Source organism: Canis lupus, chromosome 27 (assembly GCF_011100685.1).
Source record: "Canis lupus familiaris isolate Mischka breed German Shepherd chromosome 27, alternate assembly UU_Cfam_GSD_1.0, whole genome shotgun sequence".
Taxonomy (NCBI): Eukaryota; Metazoa; Chordata; class Mammalia; order Carnivora; family Canidae; genus Canis; species Canis lupus.
Window position 1 is genome coordinate 23912398 of NC_049248.1, and position 25578 is coordinate 23937975.

The 25578-nt window shown below is 38.5% G+C and overlaps 1 protein-coding gene across 3 annotated transcripts in view; it reads right to left on the reverse strand.

Annotated features, from left to right (window-relative positions):
- The window catches only part of BCAT1 (branched chain amino acid transaminase 1), a 107325-nt gene that overhangs the window by 14545 nt on the left and 67202 nt on the right, over positions 1–25578 (reverse strand). For all 3 annotated transcript variants that reach the window (XM_038577079.1, XM_038577078.1, XM_038577080.1), the window contains exons 6-9: positions 15045–15208; positions 9468–9610; positions 3889–3974; positions 1094–1234 (exon numbers count right to left, since the gene is read on the reverse strand). In XM_038577079.1, the coding sequence (XP_038433007.1) occupies positions 1094–1234; positions 3889–3974; positions 9468–9610; positions 15045–15208 (534 nt within the window). The remainder of the gene's footprint in view (positions 1–1093; positions 1235–3888; positions 3975–9467; positions 9611–15044; positions 15209–25578) is intronic.

The following is a 25578-nucleotide window of genomic DNA, read 5'->3' on the forward strand; positions in this document are numbered from 1 at the left end:
ATCAACTTCCTGTGTCTAGAGGTGAAATAATTGGACTTAAGAAAGAAATCTGACTTAATGACAACTTAGTTTATTAAAAAAGGGGACCAATAATGCATTTACCAAGATACTACCCTAATAAAATGTAAAACAGTAGCTTTAAAATCAGGACACGTATTGATACATAATGGAATAATCCTTCTCCCTTAAAACAATCCATCTTTAGATGGAATCATGTCAAAAGCCATTGCTTACAAGTTTGAAAATCTCAAGCAATGAAGCAGTCACCATTAAAATCATAAAAGGAAAATCACTGAAGATAAATAATTATGTTAAATTTTAAAACCAAATTTGTATTTGATAGGATTAATTTAAGTCAATTCACATTGTAAGAATAATACCCATGTGCCTCTAGGCTATAAAGTTAGACGATGATGTTAAATATCAGAGCTCTGTCATAAAGGGGGAACAAAGTAAAAACTCCCAACCCCCCCCCCTCCAGAATGGAAATACAGCACATATATATAATCAGACTAATTTACTGGAGGAGATAATATCTTCAACCAAATGACTAAATTCCTTTTGGAGGATTTAGTAAGTGTTAACTTTGCCAAATGAAAACTTTTCATAAAATGGTCTAAATAGTAATAACAGCAGCAACAATAATAACAATAAATGTAGGAGTTGATTATTCAAATGAATTTCCCATTGCTGTTTACCAATGCTGCTCCAATAGTTTGGGAGTACTTTTGGAAACCGGAAATGGAAATCTAACCACCTGTAGGACCTTCTTAGTAAGCTAGTAGAAAGAAATGAGAGTGGAAGCGTAGTAGCACATTTCCAATCCCTAAAGTGAGATAAGGCAGAGGTGATACTTGTCCAAGGACAAAGCTGACTCCCTCCAAGACTGAAGCTTACAAAAAATCACTGAATAATTAGGAGGGTAAGTAATTTGGTAATACAGGTTCGTTGCGACAAACTGTCAAGTTATTAAAAAAAAAAAAAAAATCCCTTGCATCTTGGGTCCAACTAGCATTTCATTTACACATTTAAAGAATTAAATTATAGGCAAATGCTTGGAAATGACAGACGGTGAAGACACAAAGAGTCTTACCTCACCCTTGTACAGTATATCAGAAACTGGGCAAACAACACAGGCTGTACCGGAGCCAAACATCTCCCTCACCCGGTTCCCCTCCAGGGCTGTTGTCAAGTCGTCCATAGTGAGATACCTCTCGGACACCTTAAATTCACCCTGTTGGCAATATAAAAAATAAAAATATGAATATTTTCAAGGAAAGGGCATAAAAAAAAAACCCTGAGGTACTTAGCTTCCCACTTTACATTCTGACTGAACTCAAATAATGTGAGAATCATCCTCTAAGGGAAAGCTAAAGAGACCACCACCACCATATGGGTAAACACACTCTGGTGTTAAGCTACCTACTCAAGGTCATGGCATCTCTAAGTGAGATGAGAGAATATAAGACTATCACTATAAAATACATGCTACCTTTTCATACACTGCCAGCTTTTTTGGCCTTTTATCTGTTGCCATGCCTGAAGTCTCATAAGATAAGGCACCCCAGTGCTACTTAATGCGTGCCCTATATTAACAGTGTCTTGAACTCTATCATAAAATATATAATAATAATTCTAAATTAGCTATCATTTATTCAGCACCATGGCATGCCAAGTTCTCTCACTTTTAAGGTGGGTATTATCATGCCCATTTTACAGATGGAGGAAATTAAGGTTCAAAGGGAGGCTAAGTTAACATCCCTAAATCCACACAGCTACTTAAATGGCAGACACTGAACTCAAACTCAGGTCTCATCTGACTAGTTCCAAATTTCCTCCTCTCTCAACTGGTCTTTCATGGAGTGAAACCACTGACTGAATTTCACTATCTGAAATATTTCATTATTTTAAAACATAGAAAGTATATTTGGACTTTGAGGAATTGCATTGTGTATTTCTTTTCTTACTAAATTCACTGATTCGGCTGACTTGATAGCAGAAATCCTCTTCCTTCTCTTTAGTATCTCATTTGGACAAATTTCATCACAGAATTATTAGTATAACCTCATTGACTTCTGAACCATTTGAGCATGCTCAAAGACAGGAAATGAAAAAAAAAAGAATATGATGTTTTTAAGCTATCTGCTTAAACGATCTGTTTAATACTCATTCTTCAATCTGTTTTATTCTCATTCTTTTATGTTAGTGGTTAAAGTTCAAAGTTTGTCTCATCTTATTAAAAAAAATCTATCCATTCTTTGTTGTTTTTTTAAATAAGAGTATTGTTTTTAACTTACAGATCCACAATAGATAAAAATGAAAATCACAGTCCTTGGCAAGATTTAAAACATTAGAAAAAGAAGGCATCATGCTGTAAGTATGATTTGGAAGCGTAGGAAAATATGCCTGCAATAGAAATATGGCTTTTTGCAAGTTTCAATTTATCTCAGTCTGCAATTGCAATTATGTTGTTCAAAGGTAAATAAATAAATAAATAAATTCCAGAAAATCAGCCAAGTTAACTGAAAACAAGATGAGCTCTGTGTTCTGGTAAAGAAAAAAAAAAAATCTCTTGTAAATAAACAGAATTGTTTTTACTCTGCTCACCCTTACTTATCTTTGGACAATTTCCCCTGTCTGGCAAGTAATGGTAACCCCCCACATGCCTCTTGGCATTTATGTCTCACTGTTTTAAAATAGCTTTTAAAATAAATTACAGCTAAGGAGTCAAGGAAAAACTTCCTCCATAATAACCTATTTTTCAAGCTAGCAAATCATTAGTGTGGGAAACCATTTCCACTTGCAACTTGTCATCAAACCTTCTGTACTTAGTTGATTTTTTTCTTTAATAAAACAAAAATTACTGAGCTTCGAAAATACATCTTTCCAACTGCAAACATATTTAGGACAGGGCAAGCTGTTTGAAATTATACCAACAGTTTGTAAATGTCATGCCCAATGTGCCAGCCAGCATGTGGCAGTTGGGTCTTGTCTACTTCAGGGTTTTGTAGAATTATTTATAGCACATTTCCTTTATTTCCAAAGCCTTTTCCAGAGAAACTATGCTAGTACTCTCCTAGATAATATGTGCATTTCTAAACATTTGTCCTATTAATACTGTTTGACCACAGTGTGCTCAAAGTCTTTTCATGTCCCTTGGAGACCATTTTAACACATAGGTCAAAAGTTCCATCCAAGAATCTTTGCCAGATAACCAACTCATCCAACATTCATCTTGAGTATGTTATAAATGTCATTTCAATACCAAATGGTTTCACATGCTTGCCCGTGTCACATGGATCAGAAACTCTACTGAAAACAGCTACATTTGCTTGAGTGTTTTGACTTTGAAATAAGCATGTATGTGAATCGGGGAGGACAGGGGGCAGGAAGGAGGGGAAAAAAAGGCAGCCAAACTAATAATGTTATGTTAGTAAACATTTATATGCCAGTAAAATTCTTTAATTTCTCTGACTAGCGTGGTTACACTGGAATAAATAGAGGAAGGGAAGAACTACAAATCACTGCCAACTGGAAACAACACTCGTAGACTGGAAAAGTTCAGGACTGGCTAAATGGAAGCACACGACGTATAACCCAGGTGAGTTCATAGGAGACACCTGGGATAGAGCTTAAGATTAGTACTGAATACTTCTTCACTAGGGTAACCTGCCAAAGTCTTTTCTCTCTGCCCTTCCTACAAACAATACTTACTTAACAGTCTTGCCAAGACAGTCCTTCTGGAAGAGTTATTTCCACTTGTGTGAAGATTTAAAGATTAGAAAACACTGGATGGAACCACAGAAGATTATTTCAACACTAAGCTGGGCTTATTTCGATTACTTTTTGTTTCATGCTTATAAAGTTGTTCATGTCAGGGGCACCCACCCACTTGTGTGCCAGGTCCAGAATGCTCTGCCTCGTGACTCCTGGAAGAATGATGCCATCTAGCGGAGGAGTTGCCAGCTCTTCTTCTGTCAATTAGAAATTGGAGTATTTTCAATCTTTATCTACATTCACCATGCCTTACACATCAACAGCCATTTTTAAGAACTGTTTCTCTCAACTTTGCTAGTAAAAAACATTGAAGATGATGCTACCATTCTGCATTATCTGACTTCCCAAATCAATTCACATTTCAAGTAGATCTTTATTTTAAAAAGTAGAAAGAAAGAAAGAAAGAAAGAAAGAAAGAAAGAAAGAAAGAAAGAAAGAAAGAAAGAAAGAAAGAAAAAAGAAAGGCACTCATCTAATTATTTTTGATTTACCCTGACCTAGTAACAACTGAAATGATTTTCTACTAACAAACAGTAAGAGGAACATTCTGAAGTCAAAATTTACCTCAGTGGATTAACACTGGTTAGTAATTAGAATCATGTAGATAGATCTTACTCGGGAACACTGGTCAATACCAAACCATCTAAGAATACTGTGGAGGAACCCAGCCTCAAGAAGCACGTATGCCTGTTCAGGTTGGTCACTGCTTCCACACTGCCCTTTACAGGTCTATCTATCTATAATGATTTTCAAACCTGGAGGAGTATCCACATCAAATATGGAGATACCAACTTCACCCTCTGAGAGTCAAATGTTAATGGGTTCAGGATAGGCTAAAGCATATATATGTGGCTACCAAAAAAAAAAAAAAAGAAAGAAGAAAAAAAGAAATCCAAAGATCAAAATAAAACTCCGTGGGTGATTTATAGAGAGCAAGGCTGTGACACTAGTCTACTACGAGAATGATTACGTGCTTTCCTAATGAACACGAGAGCTGGTATGATGATCTGTCTACAAAAGTCAACATGATCTGACAACCACACAAGCTCTTCTCACAGAAAAAGTTTCTGGTATTCAACAACCCCTTCTCTTCCCCACATCTGGCACCCAGGAGTCTAAATCTAGTGAGAAATTTAAAACTTAAATCATCACTTTATAAAGATGTTGAACCTTGTAACAGATGTGTTGCTTATCATGTGTTTGCAGAACAATAAACAATGTATGCTTGAAAGGATCACCAGGTAGCAAGAACTGTAGAAATCACATTGGTATCTTTAAGCTCCCCTAAGCGATTTTAAGCAGCTAAAAAGGACTTCAGAAATCACCTCATGCAATCCTTATATTTTATACAAAAAGAGAGGCTCCATAAACTTAAATGACTTGCAAGACTGGTAACACTGGAGGACGGTCAGGATCAGAACTTGTGTCCCAACACTAGGGCCACTGTCCTTTCTTTTAGTATACTGTGGTCCAGGCTCACCTACTCCACCCGTGGTTACATTAGACATCCCCAACACCCAAGCTATCCAAAAGACCAAAACTCTATATTCAGTCCTGTGTCCCCAAACTTGGCACTTTGCCTGGCCTAGTGTGGTATGTAATAAGTGTTTCTGAATAAAAAAAAATAAAATAAATGAATAATCCTCTTTGCTAGGAGACAGCAGTATGATTTTTTTGAAGTTTGTTTCTAAAAAATCATCTGCTCAAAACCACTTTCTGGAAGGAAGAAAATTTGTTCTTGGCAATGTTCTTAGGGCTACTTTTTGTCATGTTTAGAAGTGTTGATCTCAAAATAAACCTGTGTTTTGCAATAGCTAGCTAGCTGGATACATAAATGTAGGATCTATGTGTTGTATATGTGCACAGACCCCACACATATAGACAAACATACTTCCAGTGCCTCCAAACTGGACCTTTCTTAAAGCTTGCTGAGCTCTAAGACTACATGAAGTTAAATAAAAATAGAGGCCTCGCATGTGCAAGTGCAGTTTTGTGAAATATACTTAACACCCAAAACTGTAACCACTAGCCTAAGGTCAAGGCACAGAACATCTGTTTCTCTGGTTGCCAGACAGAGATGATGACATGACAACATTTGGGTGAGAAATATTCATTTTCCTCTGCAACCACAAACATGCTTACAAGAGCCAGAACTAGCTCCAGATTGCCCAACATGATGAAAACAGAGCCTACAAATACAACTTGTTTTTGACAAAGAAATCATTTGTAGGAGATGAAGAATTTCGAAGCAATAACAGCAGAAGTCATCTGTGACATCCCAAAGTCAATTTCTAACAAAAACCAGGAATGTGGGTTGTGGAAGTGCCCAAATACCATCAGCACAATTATTATTTTTTCCACCAATATATATTGAGTGCCTATACCATGTGCAGTTGGATTATCTACGCATTATGAATATAGCACTAAACAAAACTGATATAACTCCTGTTTACTTTCTAACAGGTAGAGGTAAACCATTATTATGTTAAATAGCATGTTAGACTATGGAGAAAATAAAAGAAAAAAAACAGGAAAGGCAAAGGGAAATGCTAGGAGTGATAGGGGAGGGAGTTTGTGATTTATTAAGATGCTTGAAGAAAGCCTTACTGGGAAGGGGATTTGTGGGCAAAGACTCACAAGCAGGGAGCAAGCCACACACACATCTGAGGGAAGAGTGCTCCAAACAAAGTCTGTAAATGCCTGATGTCTGAAAAAGGATCATGGGGCCTGAGCAGCCTGAGTAACACCAACATTCATTGCCACGATCATCCTCCCAAACTCACTCTAAACTCAACCACAGGAACACCTGGATGGCTCAGTGACTGAGCATCTGCCTTTGACTCAGGCCATGATCCTGGTCCCGGGATCGAGTCCCGCATCATGCTCGCTGAGAGGAGCCTACTTCTCTGTCTGTGTCTCTGCCTCTCAACCTATGTCTCTTATGAATAAATAAATAAAATCTTAAAAAAAAATAATAAGCTCAACCTCATAACTGGGTCTTATTCTCAGGGCAGCTCCAGAATCCAGTGCAAGGTAAAATTGTTCCAACAGTGAATGGCAAACATGTACGGTAAATCACTCATCAACACAGCAAGCAGAGAAGCAGTGCTGTGTGATCTTACTCCCAGGGTCACTGTGACGAGAATCAAAACCTCATGAGTTACAGGCCAAGTGCCACAGATAGTTACTGTGCATGTGCTGCAAACACAGATTATCTACTTTATATACCTTTGTGGAGCAGCCATCTTGTCCAAAAGTGGTAGTGAGTGTGCTCATAGAAAGATGGCAGAGGGATCCCTGGGTGGCGCAGCGGTTTGGCGCCTGCCTTTGGCCCAGGGCGCGATCCTGGAGACCCGGGATCGAATCCCACGTCGGGCTCCCAGTGCATGGAGCCTGCTTCTCCCTCTGCCTGTGTCTCTGCCTCTCTCTCTCTCTCTCTCTCTCTCTCTCTCTCTGTGACTATCATAAATAAATTTTTTAAAAAATTAAAAAAAAAAAAAAGATGGCAGGTTTTTACTGAAAGAACTCTACTCATACCTCCAAGGGGTAAAGTTTGTGAAAAATCAATATTTTGTTGATTTTCAACTCATTATTCTTTGTATTTTCCAAAAGCCACATGGTATAAATCAAAGTCACTGTGGAGCTCCCTTCAATGCCTTCTTTGTTTTTAGCCCAAAGGTTATTCCTGACATTCTCTTCTCTTATAGTACTGTCCAAACATTTATCCCACTTCTTTTCCCGCTTTCTTCAAATTTTATTTGTTCTGTTCGGTGAACACCCTCAAGTTGAAAGAGCATGAAAACTAAAGCTCTCAGGCAACCATAATCTGAATAGAACTCTTAAGGTCTGGTATATTTTATAAGAGTCAAAAACCAAATTCACTCATTTCTATTCTGACCTTTAAAAGTCATGGCAGAAAAGGTTCATGATGATTGTTTGGATAAGCAATAATTTTTCACCAGGACAAGGTTCTAGTGTTGCTGTTTAAATTGTGTAGCTCTGATTCAGACTGTACTTAAATCCTGACATCTCCTATCCATAAATAATGATGGTACCACTGCTGTATGATGTAATTGTTTTTGTTTAGAATTGTGTGGATTTTTTTTGTGGGTGAGAGAGGTGGAAGTGGGCAGGTGAAAAGAATAAGTTGAATTAATCTATTATCTCCTAAATACAGAGTGCAACCCTGGCTGTCAACTTTCAAACTTAGCTTTTGATATATGTCATATGCAATGACTCAAATTTAGAAATCACAAATATTCCAATATAAATTTTGTTTTTAAACAGTGCCAAGTACAAACAACAGGAATGGAAGAATCAGCATGCTCTGCATCTGGCTTTTCAAATACCAAGGATTACCAATGGTCAACCCTAGGACAAGGTGTACTCACCACACCTTCTGTTTATTCTACCTCTGACTGGAATATAAGGCTCATTTTATTAATCTACAACTAATGCTCACAGCTCTGAAGTCAGCCACATCTGAATCACCATTTTCCTCTATTAGTAGCCAAAAAATAAAAGAGCAATAGAAGTTACTGTAGCGACTTTAAAATAAAAATTTCATTTAAAATTTTAATTGAAATGAATACTCAGACTACATAAGTATTTGGAAACTTATATTTCTAGTCTCTATACTCAGTACTGTATAATTAATAGCCTAAGAACATAAACAAGCCTAAAAAAGATGTCTTTAAATTTTTATGACTATTAAAAGTCTAATGGAAATAAATGCATATACCTCTATTTTTCCCCCCATTGCTTTATTTATTTTTTTTTTTTTAAGATTTTATTTATTTATTCATGAGAGACACAGAGAGAGAGGCAGAGACACAGGCAGAGGGAGAAGCAGGCTCCATGCAGGGAGCCCGATGTGGGACTCGATCCTGGGTCTCCAGGATCACGCCCTGGGCTGAAGTCAGCGCTAAACCGCTGAGCCATCCGGGTTGCTCTATTTTTCCCCATTATTGGTCATTTCATCCAATACCACAGCCATTGTCAACACTTTGCTAAATCCCTATGGTCTCTGTTATCTAATTAGAAAAGAAAGATAATGAGTATTCAGGATACTTAAGGTAATGAAGAAATACTAATTTTTATAGAAGACACATATTAATAGCCTTGAATGAATCACGATCTATGTATAATCCCAAAATGGACAAACCTTCCCTTAAAAATACTGTGTTTTAATCAAATTGAGCTCCCAAGTAAATCTGAAGATTTCTAATGTATTATCAAAATATGTACAAAGGGCAATAGTTGTGAAAAGACTTTTAGCAAGAGGATACACTAAATTTCATATCAGTAGTATCAGTAGACTACGCTTATCACTACAGCATTTTCCACATATAGCACACGGTGAATGACCACTGAAAAACGCAAGGGATTTCAGATAGTAAAACAGGTTAGAAGATAGCAGAGGGGATAAGGCAGCAAATCTTCAAATCATGGAGATTTAAATTCCTTAAGTTGGTATCTCAATTATAAGCACATCTAGAGCCCAAACCCCAAAACAAAATCTTTATAAATTCTGTGAATTTAAACTCATTTCTACTTAAACAAAAGCATAGTAGTTCTTAGCCTCTGGGCTAGTGCTACTTACTCCTTATTCTATGGTCCCAGTTCTTTTCTTTCCAGCCCTATTGAAAATGACTGACAAATTGCAAAGAGTTGAAATTTGAGTGAATTACCTCCATCTTCATTGATCCAGTAAAGAAAAAGATTCATAGTTCCAACTTCAGTTATCTGATTATCCTCTCCATAGAGCCACAGAACCTGCTGACAGCCGCTATCCATTGCTTCACATTGGGCAAAAAGTGATGAGCCATAATTCCTTTTAAGAAAGAGGAAACACTGATTATGAATATACTAGTCCCCCTATCTTCTTCTTTTTTTTAAAGTTTAACATTAAGTAGACTTTAATACAGAAAGCATTTGGTTTTTTTTTTTTTTCAATTTTTATTTATTTATGATAGTCACACAGAAAGAGAGAGAGGCAGAAACATAGGCAGAGGGAGAAGCAGGCTCCATGCACCGGGAGCCCGACGTGGGACTCGATCCCGGGTCTCCAGGATCACGCCCTGGGCCAAAGGCAGGCGCCAAACCGCTGCGCCACCCAGGGATTCCCCCCGCATCTTCTTGTACCAAAATCCTCAGGTCTTTGAGACACCTGGGTGGCTCAGTGTTTGAGCATCTTGCATGGGACATTAGCAAACAAGTCCAAACACTACCATATGACAAATGAGGGCTTGGAAAGAAACCCTAACCCCACCCTTGAATTATGTTAGCCCCAAACAAACATGCAGAAACAACTAAACATACAACAGCTACTACAAAGCATTAATGTCACCTTCCACAAAATACCCACGTTAGGCCTTTTAAAGTATCTTTTTTACATTTGGTCCAGACCAAACTGTCTAATTAAAAGTATAAGTTAAGCTCAAGAGCCACATTCACAGTGGCTGTCTGCCATTTTCATCTGCACAGCTTTGCTTCCCACTATATTCTCTTTACCTTTCCTTTGGAGCTGAGACATTCTGCTTGGGTTGACAGTCATGATACCTTGCCCTGCACAACTGAATTGAAGGGTGAGCATGTAACCTAAGCCGCTCATATAAGCCCCTCCTTGAGTTGTTCACTCATTCATTTTAATGTAGGGAACCTGAAGAAAGATGTTGTTTTACCCTCTGAGGGTAGTGGCAGCCTGTTTGCTAGGACATAAACCTGGAGTCTATTGTGTTCATGATCACTACCCTTAAGAGGAAAAAACATCTGAAGTAGGAGAGCTGTAGGCTAATGCACAGGCAGAAACTCTGACGAGAGAGAGGAGGAGGAGGGAAGCAGAAAGGAAAGAGCAAGAGACAGAGAAACAGGTTGAAGAGAAGGATGGTGGGTGAGCAGGACATGCACAAGGGCCAAAGAAACTTGGCAATGGTGATTTGAGCCCCTACCTAGCAGTCCACTGCTACTATCCCACTTACATGAGCCACTCAATCCCTTTTCTGTTTTAAGATAGTTTGAGTTTGTTTCTTTTTTTAAATATATTTTTATAGGGGGTCCCTGGGTGGCTCAGCGGTTTGGCGCCTGCCTTTGGCCCAGGGCGTGATCCTGGAGTCCCAGGATAGAGTCCAGCATCGGGCTCCCGGCATGGAGCCTGCTTCTCCCTCTGCCTGTATCTCTGCCTCTCTCTATGTCTATCATGAATGAATAAACCTTTAAAAAATAATAATAATAAATAAATATATTTTTATAGGGACGCCTGGGTGGCTCAGTGGTTGGGCACCTGCCTTGGGCTCAGGTCGTGATCCCAGGATCCGGGATCCGGGATCAAGTCCCGTATTGGGCTCCCTGCAAGGAGCCTCCTTCTCCCTCTGTCTATGTCTCTGCCTCTCTCTTAGCCTGTGTCTCTCATGAATAAATAAATAAATCTTAAAAATATATATATATTTATAATTTTTAGGTAATTGCTATACCCAATGTGGGGCTTGACCCCACAAACCCAAGAACCAGAGTTGCATGTTCCACAGACTAAACCATCCAGGCACCCCTTGAATTGGTTTTCTGACTTGCGACTCAAAAGAATACTAATAACTAAAACATTCTAGAAAAACTATGGGAAAGAGGCATTATACTATGGCTATAGCAACCTGGGTCATAATGTCTATTCACATCAAGGTATTCTAAGATCCATAAAAAGACATTCAAAATGGGACACCTAGGTGACTCGGTTAGCTGAGTGTCCAAGGTATTTACCCAAAGGATACAAAAATAGGGCCAAGGGGCACATGCACTCCAATGTTTATAGCAGCAATGTCCAAAATAGCCAAAATATGGAGAGAGCCCAGATGTCCATCGACTGATGAATGGATAAAGAAGATATGGTGTATATACATGTGTACGTACACACACACACACACACACACACAGGAATATTACTCAGCCATCAAAAATAATGAAAATAATGAAATCTTACAATTTCATTTCTTATAATGAAAATAATGAATCTTACAATGACAACCAACTCAAACTATCTTAAAACAGAAAAGGGATTGAGTGGCTCATGTAAGTGGGATGGTTGGTACTAGATAGTATTACACTAAGTGAAATAAGTCAATCAGAGAAAGACAAATATCATAGGATTTCACTCATATGTAGAGTTTAAGAAACAAAACAAATGAACATTGGGGAAGGAAAGGAAAAATAAAATCAGATAAAAACAGAAAGGGAGGCAAACCATAAGAGACTTACCTATAGAGAACAAACAGGATTGCTGGAGGGGAGATGAGGGAGGATGGGGTAACCGAGTGATGGGCATTAAGGAGCGCATGTGATGTAATAAGCACTGAGTGTCTGTATGCAACTGATCAATCATTAAATTCTACCCCTGAAACCAATATTGCACTATATGTTAACCAACTTGAATTAAATAAAATTAATCAATTAATTAACTTAAAAAATTCTGACACTCTGGCTATACAGCAGACCAAAAAAAAGTCTCTAGGTGTGAGACCCAGAGAGTAGTAGTTGGTAAAGCTTAATTCAATTTGTGACCACAGGTGAGAACCACTGTGCTAGAACTCTCCCTTCAGCTGTGTGCCTTTCTGTTACTTTTCTCACATACAGATATAAAAGAATATTATCTCTGATGGCTTCAAAAAAGTGAAATCATCTTAGAATAAAGAAAATCTCTTCCTCAGATTTACTGAGAAAGCAGAAAGTTCTTGAGCTTAGGAGAATCAATAGCTATTTAATAAATGCCAGTTGATTACAGAGGTCCTAAAAAACTTAGAAGGTGACTATTAATTGGTTTAGAGAAGAAGCAATAATGAAATTTAAGCGGGCTGCCAAACGTCTTTGCCAACTAAATAGGTTGATATTAAATGCAGAATCCTGTGTTTCCCTTGCACTTATTCAGGTTGAAAGTACAGGGATAGACAGTTTTAGAACCTCTTGGAAACAACAGATAGATGGATTAAAAGTCCACCCTTTGGGTTACTGCCTTCCAACTTGCCATTTATGCTTTTATTTGTAAGATCCAATATTCTCTTCTCTAAGAGATTTCAAGCCAACTTCCATTGATCATGGTCCACTTCAGCCTAATGAGTCAAAGTATTAATTTTTTTATAATAGACTTTAAGATTTAATTTATTTATTCATGAGAGACAGAGAGGCAGAGACATAGACAGAGGAAGAAGCCAGCTCCTCACAGGGAGCCCGATGTGTGGGACTTGATCCCCAGACCCGGGATCATGCCCTGAGCCAAAGTCAGATGGCCAACCGCTGAGCTACCAGGCGTCCCTAGACTTTATTTTTTAAAGCAATTTTAGGTTTACAGAAGAAGTGAGCAAAAAGAGTTCCCATATGCCCTCTCACCCACTTCAGTTTCCCCTACTAACTTCCTGTATTGAATAAGTACACTTGTTCTGATGTGAACTGTTGTTGACTGATGAGCCAACACTGATACACTAATACTAATGGAAGTCCATAGTAACTTTAGGGTTCACTCTTCATATTGTATAGAAAATATCAGTTTTTAATTGGCCTTCAGGGATCCCTGGGTGGCGCAGCGGTTTGGCGCCTGCCTTTGGCCCAGGGCGCGATCCTGGAGACCCGGGATCGAATCCCACGTCGGACTCCCGGTATATGGAGCCTGCTTCTCCCTCTGCCTGTGTCTCAGCCTCTCTTTCTCACTCTCTCTCTCTGTGACTATCATAAGTAAATTTAAAAAAAATTTAATTGGCCTTCAGTGATCATGTATTCTGTGATACTGCATTATGTCATCTTTCTAGTAACAATCTATCCCCAATACTAAAAAGATTTCCTTGCAATTTTTCAATGTCCCCATGTTATCTTTACCCTGGGCAGGTAGGGGGAGCTAGAAAGCAAGATTTAAAGAGGAAAAACTAGCTTATTATTACCTCTTCATCAAGACTGACTTAGTGTAACATGAACTCTAGGGGAAGTTCTAACAAAGTGATACACATGGTGGGCAGGGGTGCATATGCTCTGTGAAGAAGTCTGAACAAGTGAAAAAGATACCAAGAGAATAAACAAAAGTAGTTGTTTCAACCTGACTAGCATCAAATGTAGTCAGGAAGGAATGGTATACACCAAAAGGGGAAAAAAAAAAAAAGGGATTTCTTGGTATAATGGATTTCATTAGGATTTCTCTAGCCATTGAGAGAATGCAGCTGCTAAATGTATAGGGAGTACAGGACATAAATTTCCTAACTTTTTTTTTTTTTTTAAAGAAAAAGAAAATACAGAAGGATACAGAGGGTTCAAAGCCAGTTGTCAACATCTCTCTCACAGCACATCGCTGGACACTTCCAGAGCTCCCTGAATCTACAAGTTTTCCCCAAGCCCAAAAGTTGCCATCATATCACCTCCCAGGACTGCTGCTGCCTGAGTATGTGATACACATCAGCACTTAACGTATACAAAGGAAGAGCTCACACCGGTTAATCCGGCTATTCTTGTTCACCCATAGGGGCATTCTCATATCACGGCCAAGTCCACCCCTGAAATTGTCTAACACTTTTCAAATGCTCTTTTATTTCCAGCCAGCTACATATGGCCAATGAAACCGGCCTGACAGAGCCAAAGCAGGGTTGTCCCTCAGCCAGCTGGCAGCAGGTATAGCTACAATCTGTGGCAATGAAGACAGCACTTGAGTGAAGCGGGCACCTTCCCCAGACAGGACTCCTCGGAGCCAACTGAGAGCCTCCATCCCAGCACCAGATGCTCTTTACAGGCACCTGCCTGCCTGCAGCCAGAGCACCAGCCTCCAGGGGCAGTGCATTCAAAGCACTGTTATTCTTGCTTTAGTTATTTTAGTTCTTGCCTCTGTAGAGCATTTGATGGTTCTCCCTTATAAAGGGCCATGGGTTATCCCTTGAACTAGCACAATTTTTTAAAAAATTTTATTTATTAAGAGAAGAGAGAGAGAGAAAGAGAGAGCGTGCACATGTGCACAGCAGGGAGGAGGAGCAGGAGAAGCAGACTCTCGGCTGAGCAGCAGCCCAACATGGGGTGTGATCTCAGGACCCCGGGATCATGACCTGAGCCAAAGGCAGACGCTTAACCTACTGAGCCACCTAGGTGCCCCGGAACTAGCACAATTTAACACTGAAAAGTAAACACAAAACAAAACAAAAAAGGCACTTCAACTTGAATATTATCATACATACTCAGACTGATTTGAGATGGCAATAACTCAGTGGCTGTGAAGGACTCTTTTCTTTAGACAGAAACACAGACTCACTTACCCTCCCATCTTGCAGTCTCCAGTCCCACCTTTCCAGGCTCTCACATACTTCGGATTGGCCCACAGGGACACTGGCTTAAAGGTTCCACTTGAAAAATAAGGCCCCACTGGGCTCAGGATTACAAAGAGCAGGGCTTTGGTAGGCTTCTTGACTCCAAGAGAAGGCTGCGATAGAGAAAAGTACACACAACTGTTAATTTAAATGTAGACACCAAAGTCTAGAATAGATCTGTAACTGTCTCCCAGAGGGGCCGTCTAAAGCACAGGAGCTGTTACTTCTAAAGCTAAGTTACACAAAGCCAGATGGTCTTTTAAGAAAACACAAAGAATGGAGTGCTGAGGTTTCATTTTGCTTTGCCTTCTTAGTTATGATTTTAGGGGAAAGGCAAATTTGTCAAAATTTGTTGTTAGTAGGGCTTTGAGAGGAGAAATATATTTTTGACAACTAGCTATATAACACTTTGCAATGTTGCATTGATTGGGAATTGAGAAGGGAAAGAACGCAGACATGATTTTAGTCTTTGGAGAGGAAATGTAATATTTGCTTTTCCAACTTCCCCTTCTGTGTTCACAGATTACTAACCACTCTAAGACATGCCCGGGGCCTCCAGCAGGTGGTGGGTAGAGGTGAGTGTGCCATTACCACACCTGGCTGTCACACAGAGCAGACAACAAGAGTGTGGCTTCACTAGAGGCAAAGATACCAGATGAGATAAATATCCCCCAAAAAGCCAGAGCGTAAAGGACTCAGGAACTTATATCATGATGACAAAGATAGAAAACGGTCTTTCCAGGGTACTTGGGTGGCTCAGTGTTTGAGCATTTGCCTTTGCATCAGGGTGTGATTCTGGGATGGAGTCCCACATCAGGCTCCGCACAAGAAACCTGCTTCTCCCTCTGCCTAGGTTTCTGCCTCTTTTTGTGTCGCTCATGAATAAATAAAGAAAATCTTAAAAAAAAAAAAAAAAAAAAAAAAGAAAATGGTCTTTCCCACAAACACTGGGAAATCATAAGCCAACAACGCAAAACTTGTTTTTGTCTCCTGCACAGAAAGAGTTACAAGTAATTAGTCAGTTGCTTACTGAGGGGGAAAACTTAAAAGTCTGAAAGTTTTGAGGGCTATATATTATAAAGGCAAAAAAGGTCACTGGGCTATTCTATGCGATTCAAGACCATCAGGAATAAGAAAATAGGACTATTACAATGAGAGTCTCAGGATATAAAATGCTTATGTCCAGTCTTCACTAGAGTCCTTTCTGAGTAGATGGAGGTAAGAGTCAGTCATGGTAAGAATAAGAAGAGGAACGCCTGCGTGGCTTAGCGGTTAAGCCTCTGACTTCAGCTCAGGGCATGATCCTGGGGTCCCAGGAATGGAGTCCCACATCTGGCTCCCTGCATGGAGCCTGCTTCTCACTCTGCCTGTGTCTCTACCCCTCTCTGTGTGTCTCTCATGGATAAATAAATAAAATCTTTAAAAAAAAAAAAAAAAAAGAATAAGAAGAGACTCAACTCCAGTTGATTTTGTGGCTTTGTTTGATGAACTGGCTAAAAGTGAGTCTAGGAACATTTTTTTTCCCCCTCAATTTCATTATATCTCCCCTCTACTACCCATTGGCCCAAGGTCCCTCACTCACTACTTATCCTCAGATCATCAAAAATCAGGTAGGTAAAATATTCATGGGCATAAAAAATGTGTTTGTATATGTGCACATTGATACCATCTGAAAGGCATGCAACTCTCAGAAAATGGGAAGATGATTCCATTTGCATTCCATGGGGCCATGAGACCAAGAAAGGCTTGGATAGCCAGAGTCAGCAAGCAACGACGGGTTTTGGTTTTTTACTTGTTTAGATTTGTTCTTAGTTAGGGTTGGACAGGACTTCCCTACCAGTAAAGAATGAAAAGTCTTAAAGCTTCATTTGCCTATTTTTGATTTTATTGTTTGGGAAAGAGAACATTAGAAAAATACATTCCTGTCTTTCTTCCCAGCTTTGATAAAAATTGACCAACTTATCTCCACACTTTTATGTGCCTATCAGTTAAGTAAATACAACGATACTTTCATATCAGAGGAGCTTTGAAGCAGAACACTTAAAAAGAAAATGTTTATGGACTCTTATAGGGAGTAATAAAGAGAAGCTTCCCAAGATAACTTAGAAATACAATCTGCAGGACAAAGCCTCAGTAATTTATCTAGCTTCTAAGTTTCTGAGTAAAATTGCTTATTTGTGGACAAACTCATAAGTATCTAAAATTAGATACCACACAAATGTCTGGATTTTTATGCACTCTGAACTCATGTATTTTTCACAACCTGCATTATACTAAAAGCAAGAACTCGTCATCATGGAAATTTTGTTGTGGGATAAATTTCCTCTTACTCATTTCCTTCCCCAACTTTAATTGACAGGTAAACTGGCATTTATTCCACTAGGTGGTGGTATAGAGAGCGCAGATGGAAAACTGAATAATCTTTGCATTATATCTCTGGGGGGGGGGGGGCCGGGGGGCGCGGGGGGGGGGAGAGCAAACTCTTATGTAACACTTTTATTCTTAGCAAGCAGGTAAATAATAGACGAGAATTTTTCAATGCAAAGAAAAAACATGTTTATGTGTACTAACACTTTATTTTCCGAAATTTAAGCAAAGCTAACTCACAGTTTGTCTGTGTTTTTCAAGTAGTTCAAGGACTATTGTGGATCATAGCTTGGTCACCTTCATCTTTAAATGATTACTTATATCGATCATCTTCTCATGAAAAGAATGCTGTGACTTTTCTGCAAATTGTCACATTGCTTCAAGAGTGAAAATATATAAAAGGCAACTGCATCAGGAAGGGAGCTTGGGCATTGGGTCTGTTTCTAGCCTCAGGAACCATTATCTGTTTTGTCTTAATTCTCCTTTCTATCCTGGAAAGCAATTTAAATTCTGTGCTACTGCTACAATTAAGAGTAATTTCTGGGATCCCTGGGTGGCGCAGCGGTTTAGCGCCTGCCTTTGGCCCAGGGCGTGATCCTGGAGACCCGGGATCGAATCCCACGTCGGGCTCCCGGTGCATGGAGCCTGCTTCTCCCTCTGCCTGTGTCTCTGCCTCTCTCTCTCTCTCTCTGACTATCATAAATAAATAAAAATTTAAAAAAAAAGAGTAATTTCTTCTACAATATTAATTACATGGCAGGAAACATACTGCTATGATGACATAGGCTTCTGTTCTACATAAAGAGAAAATATGAACATCTGATAAGTTGTGTAAATCAGTTTCAACAAGTCTCATTTCCTTATGAACATTTTTTTATTCCTTTTTCTAGTTTCCTGGGTTATTTCAATATAAAAGGAATTGAAGAGGGTTTTAAAAAAATAACCATGGAAAACAAGGAATATAAAATCTCACAGATGCAAAGTATACAACTTCTTAAGAGAGCACATTGACTTAACTTGAAATTCTGATGTGTACAAAAAGATACTAATCTTACTTATATTGTACCTCACAAATACATATATAAAGGTATTAAGTACATGTATATTTTGCACAAAATAACAAGACAGTTGGGTGCGATGGAAAATAAAGTGATGTGGTCCAGTGAAAATCACTTCTGAGTCAGTCAGAAAATTAATGTATAAAAAGGCAGAATTTTAGAGATTATATGAAAGATCACACAAAGTGTTCCAGGAGCTGAGAAAGGTACTATTAGTCCTTGTTGTGGCATGGGAAGCAGAGAAGCACAGTGGTGGTGTGGAGGCCTGAGAAAAATTCTGTTTAATTAAGCAAGACAAATATGGGACAGAAGAAATAAGATAATTGGGAATGACAGGAACGTTTTTCAGAAAGAGTGACATGACTTTTTTATTATTTCAAATAGAGGAGAGGAGAAAACAAAGAATACTGTACTGAGAGACGCCATATATGGAGAGGGCCAGGGGTCCATGCAAGGCCTTGAGTGTGTGAGCCACAAAAGGCAGGAATAATAAATTCATGCAATTTTTGTAGGAAAAACTAGTTGGTTTGGTGAAATATTTAAAAACCCTCAATAATTATAGTTTTTGACTTTGAAGACCTTTCACAGTTGTTATATTACCAAATCCAACAAGCCAGGAAGCTAAGGGTTATCATTCCTATTTTTACGTTGAAGAAACTGAAGCTCCAAACAAATGATTTGTCCAAAGTTTCAGTTATTGAGCTCTAGATCTTCTCTTAATCCAGGCCTTTTTTAATATCAAAGTTTCAAACAGTAAGAGAAGTACCCAACATTTCTTACTCTGGAAAGAGTTCAAGCTGGGGCATCACTTCCTTCTACCACAGCCTTAAGCACAGCCTTCACACTCTACGTACCCCAAGCTCAAACCTCATCATTTTCCTGCCTCTTCATCTTTTCCTGAACTACTCCCCCTGCCTGAAACACTATCCTTGTCCCCTGTTATGGACTGAAATGTGTCTACCCACAGCATTTACATGCTGAAGCCTCAACCCCTCATGTGACTACATTTGTAGCTAAAGTTTTTAAGGAGGTCATTAAGGTCAAATGAGGTCAAAAGGGTGAGGCCCTAATCCAACAGGACTGGTGTCCTTATAAGAGGAAGAGACATCAGAGCAAGAGCTCTGAACTTGCTCTCCAATTCAGTCTCTCCACACACAGAGAAGGCTCTTTGAGGACACAGCAAGGTGGACATCTACAGGGAAACCTTGCCAGAAACTAATCCTGCTGGCACTTTGATCTTGGGCTTCCAGCCTCCAGCATTGTGAGAAAATAAATGCTAGTGTTTAGGACATTCAATCTGTGGTATTCTGTTATGGCAGCCAGAGCTAAGACCCCCCCCCCCCCCTTCTAAGTAATATACTTCAATCTCGATTTAAATGTCATTCCAGAAAATGAGCCCTCTTCACAAAGTTCGGTGCTTGTGTTATAGGCTATTACAGCATCCTGCACTTCTGTGCATTTAGATAAGATGTCTATCACGCTTTCTTAACAAATATTTAATTCTTTACCTCTTGCTAATCTCTACACTCCATGAAGTGCAAGGCCATCTTTGTCCCCTACACAGAACATTGTGTGTTGGTTATACCAGGTTTGCTATATATTTGTTGAATGACTCTTCATCTTAGTAAGAAGTTGTTTATAGAAAGGAGCTGTGAAAACAACCTAGATGACTTATTTGCCATATTTGAGCTACTTTGATTTAAAAAAAAAAAATGATGCTAATCCTATATCACACTGACACTACAGAGAAAATGTTCCTTTGTCCCCTGCCTTATTTTCTTCAGTGCTGACCTCTAAGCTAACAGAAATCATATGGAGACATTCAAAGAATATCATGAGAGAAGCTAATGTCCAGAATTTTCTGAGGCTGTAAAATGGGTAGGGGATCGCAGGCCTTTCAAAGAGAAAGACAGTATATATTTAACACTTGACAAAAGAAAGGCTAGTACTCTTTTTTAGCTTTTAATAAGAATGACCATAAAATTTAGAAAACACATAGTTAAAAGAAAACTAAAGATAAGGAGAAAAGAACACCTACCTGTCTTGTCTAAGGTTATATAAATGCAGTGATAGTAACTGCTTACAGCATCGATGCAAGAATTAAGTTAAACTGTGGAAAGCACCCAGTACACCTCTTTTTCAAGCATTCAACAAATAGCAATTATTATTGTTTTTATAAATACTCACTTATAATAGTAACAGTGGTAAATAAATTTAGTATGAAACAACATGCAAAACACGAAGGTGACATTAGGAGGACTATAGATGGGACCATGGAACTTACATTCAACACTCAATGTTGAAATTGTGGGAAATGAGAGAGCTTGGGAAAAAGACAAGATTATTATATCAATACCCTGGGAAATACAACTTGGTATATCTGAAATCAACCCTAAATAGAAATTTTAGCATGGATTATTAAACAAGTGGTTAAAAAAACTTGATAGGGAAGTACCCAGAAGAGCCAGAATGAGTCACTCTTAGAAAAAGCATGCTTCATTTCCCTTTCTGAAATGACTAGATCAAGGGTCAGCAAACTTTAGCCTGCTTCCTGTTTTTTTTTTTTTTTAAGTCTTATTGGAATACGTGCATTCATGCATTTATGTGTTGCCTATTGAGGTTTTTGTGCTACAAAGCAGAGATGAGTAGCTGCCTGGCTTCACAGGAAAAGTTTGCTGACCCGTTCTCTAAAGGATAGGAAAATGCTCCTGTAGCATTTTCCTTATATCAAGAATGGTCTCAAAACCAAGATCTCCTCACTGACCTAGCCTCAGGACTCAGATTTGACTTTGTGATTCCATCTAGTTTTGTTCAATTGACTGGGCCAAGCACAAAATGGGCCTGGAATAGAGAGACAACTTAGACCAACAGAGGGAGCTGACAACTGCAATGAAGATGCTCCCCAAATAGGCAGGTCCCAACCCAGCTGACCAAGTTGAGATCCTGAGTGGACTGATGCAAGGGAGAGGAGGTTCCACTCAAGGAAGCCCTAAGAACTAACTGTTTGAAACAGATGCACTCTACTTCTGTCAACTTCATCTAGTCACACATTACTGCCTGCCTATATAGTCACCCTCAGAAGTAGAACCATGTCAGAAGTAGAGCTTGGGAAATCTTTTAAATATTTTATTAATTTTCCCTTTCCTCTGGATCATTTCACCAGCTTAGAAATATGCCATAGTATCTCCCATCTAAAACAAACACATTCCCTTTACCACATGTCCCACTCCAGAACAACATTTTACCAAGAACCTTCACGTTGCCAAATCTAATGGTCAGTTCTTGGGCCTCACCTCTCTGGTCCTGTGGGCAGGGATATGCCACAACTGATCACTGCTTCCACATCCTTTATTTGGCATCTGATACACCAAGCCCTCTTTATTTTTCTTTCTACCTTATAGGTTGCTACTTCTCAGACTTCTTAGCTGATTCCTTTTGATCTCCCTTCTTTCTAAATACTGGCCTGCCCCAGGGCTTAGTCCTCACCTTCTTTTCATCAGTACCTAGAATTCTTCACTTCATAACTTCGCTCAGACCTTTGACTCTAAAGGTATTATATGTTAAACACTAGAATGTGTTAAATTCCAAACCCTCCTCTGAATTCCAGACTTGTAGATCTAGAATTTAATCTAGAATTTATCAACTTAAGCTGATAACTCAAGCTTAAGTTACCATGCCCAAAACTGAACTCTAGCTTCTACCCATTACTGCTCCAACAAATATGCAAGAAAAACCTTTTCCCTCACTCTTCCCCATCCAACAAATGGTCACTTATCCAGGTGCTCTGGCCCTGGAAAGGAAAACTTGACCTTTCTCCTTTCATATTCAGATCCAAACTGTCAGAAAATTTTGTGAGTTGCAATAAGTATCTTTGAATATACGTCTTCATGTGAACTAGGGGGAATACGTCTACAACATGAATTCCTTGAAGAAAGTCTGCATTTTCAAGATTCCCAAATGTAACTGTCTCATTTTATTCAATTTACTAATTATTCTTATGTTTGTTATATCAACATAATGGTTGCATAAATTCTGCAACCTTATTTCATTAATTCTAAGATGTCTGTTTTTTCTCACATTTAACATGTCTGAAATCCAGACTTAGCATTTTTACAATTACTATTGGCTAAGTAGTCCTCACGGCAGAGCTGGCATCACCAGACTCGGAATTAGCTGTTCATACTGATAGTACTTCCAATGGCTTATGGCCATTGGTGATGCCATACATGTTGAGTTTGCCATTTAAAATCTCTTTAAAAAGTTACAGTAAGATTTGGCACTGAAAAGAAAAATTACTGCATAGAAAGCTGCAAAAACAGGAGCAGGACATGTATTTGGTATTAGTCAAATAATGTTTGTAGTAACCTTGAACAAATGCAACTGAATATTTTCCTGCAAAGCATCAACCAGTCTTCTCATGAGACCTCTGGCAGAAGAAATCCATATGAATATAAAGCTGTGTTCACTTTTATTAAGATACATGCAAAGCTAAAAATGCCTATCACAAGCTGAGCAGTATAAATGATGGCAGGAAGAATTGCAGATGTCCTCTGAAAACACCCATTAAAAAAAAAAAAAAAGCTAGTATGAGTAATTCATCAATCAGGATTGTTAGGAAAGTAATACATCATAGTTTGGCGATGCTTTTCCATTTTGGTGCATAAAACAATTTGTTACTTATAATTTATGGTACCCTATATTCAACTAAGTGGTAAATATGTATGAATGAGTACCTTACAGCTAAGAAAATGGGTACAATCGAGGTAGATCTGTATGCACTGATGTGGAAGGATCTTTAAGACAAATTCTAATGCAAATTAGTAATACAAAAAAATTGTTCACAGTATGGCTGCCATTTGTGTAAAAAAAAAAAAAAAGACAAACACAAATGTAGAGAGAAAGAGAGAAAAGGTACATTTGGGGAGCCAAAAACAGGCTTCATCTATGGAAACTTAACATATCAACAGCTGGCACTATAAATCAGGGAAGAAAGGCTAGTCCACTCAATAAATAGTAATAATGTGGTATCCATATGGAGAAAAGGAAAACTGAATCCTTCATACAAAGTTTGCTTCCAAATGGATTTATTTTTTTTTAAGATTTTATTTATTTATTCATGAAAGACACACAGAGAGAGAAGCAGAGACATAGGCAGAGGGAGAAGCAGGCCCCTCAGGGGGAGCCCAACACGGGACTCAATCCCCAGATTCTGGGTTCATGATCTGAGCCAAAGGTAGACGCTCAACCACTGAGCCACCCAGGCATCCCCAAATGAATTTCACTTAAATGACAAAGCAAAACTCCAAAACAGAAGTATAACCTCAGAGTAAGGAAGAATTTCTTTAAAACACATAAAACCCACAAAATATATAGAAAAAAATAAATTCAGTTACATTAAAAATAAATACTTCTTTTTTGTTAAAGATTTATTATTTTGGAAAGAGGGGAGGGGGTAAAGGCAGAGACAGAACTTCAAACAGACTCTGTACTGAGCATGGAACCCACTGTGGTACTTGATCCCATGACCCTGAGATCATGACCTGAGCAGAAACCAATAGCTGGATGTTCAAGTGACTGAGCCACCCAGGTGCCCCAATACTGCCATTCTCTAAAAGATACCAGTAAGACTGAAAAAGACTAGACACAAAAGCAAGCCACAGACTGGAACACTATTTGCAATACGTTTATCTGACAAAGGATGTGTCACAGAATGGAAAGTTACTTTGTGAAATGTATCTCTGACAAAAGATTTATATCTAGAATATAAAAAGAAAAAAATTAAAAAGATAAATCATTTTTTAATGGCAAAAGACTTGCAAAAATACTTCCTAAAAGGATTTTTTCTTTTTTTTTTTTTTTTAAGATTTTATTTATTTATGAGAAACACAGAAAGAGAGGCAGAGACACAGGCAGAGGGAGGAGAAGCAGGCTCCATGCAAAGGAGCCCAATGTGGAACTCGATCCCAGGAATCCGGGATCACACCCTGAGCCAAAGGCAGATGCTCAAACCTCTGAGCCACCCAGGCTACCCAAAAAGGATTTTTAATAGGCAACAAACATATGAAAAGGTGCTCAACATAATTTGTCCTCAGGGAAATAAAAATTAAAACAATAAGACTACATATATTCGAATGGGTAAAATTAACAAGATATTACCAGTGTTAGCAAGGATATGAAGCAAATAGAATTTTCATACATTGCTGATGGAAGAATAAACTAGTATAAGCATTTTAGAATCTGTTTTGCAGTATCTAAAGCAAAACACACATATATCCTTCTATTCAATTTAACTCCTAAGTACCAAAGAGAAGTACATATGTCCATCAGAAGACATGTGCACAGATTTATAATAGCCAAAACTCAAATATATCGATTGTCCATCCATAATAAAATCATCCCATATTTGGGGGTAGGAGATAAAAGGAAGAGAGAATAAAGAATGAACTATGGAATGCTACTCCCAGTTGATTCTGGGGAGAGAAGAGGAATCAAGAAAGAAATATTTCAGAAAGGGTAATATTTCAAAAATATTTTAATGGCATTAGTCATTTTCTAATCCCAACTGTATTAGTCATATTCTAATGTTAACTGGGTGTTGGTTGCACAGACTTTTGTATTTATTATTTTCTTTAAATTCTGTGTGTATATGTGAATGTGTGTGTAAAAATCTTTGAGTCTGGGAACCTGAGCAAAGAACTATTGCCAGTTTCGTAAAAGAAGGATAATATTTAATGTACAAACACAAGTACGCACGTAAAAGTATGAATATATACCTCTGGAAGGATGTAAGAAAAGCTGGCAACAGAAATTGTTTGGAAGGAGGCCAATTGTGGAACTCTGGATGAGAATGAGAGTGGAGAGGAAGCTTTCCAACTCAAATACCTTTGGTAATATTTGAGCTTGTTACCAGATAGTTTTCCCTCCCCTAAATCGCTCCTCTAAAATCCCAGAAAACTACTCTTGTGCACTGTTAGTAGGAATGTAAATTAGTGCAGCCACTATGGAAAACAAGTATGGAGACTCTCGGACAAATTAAAAATACAACTACCATATGATCC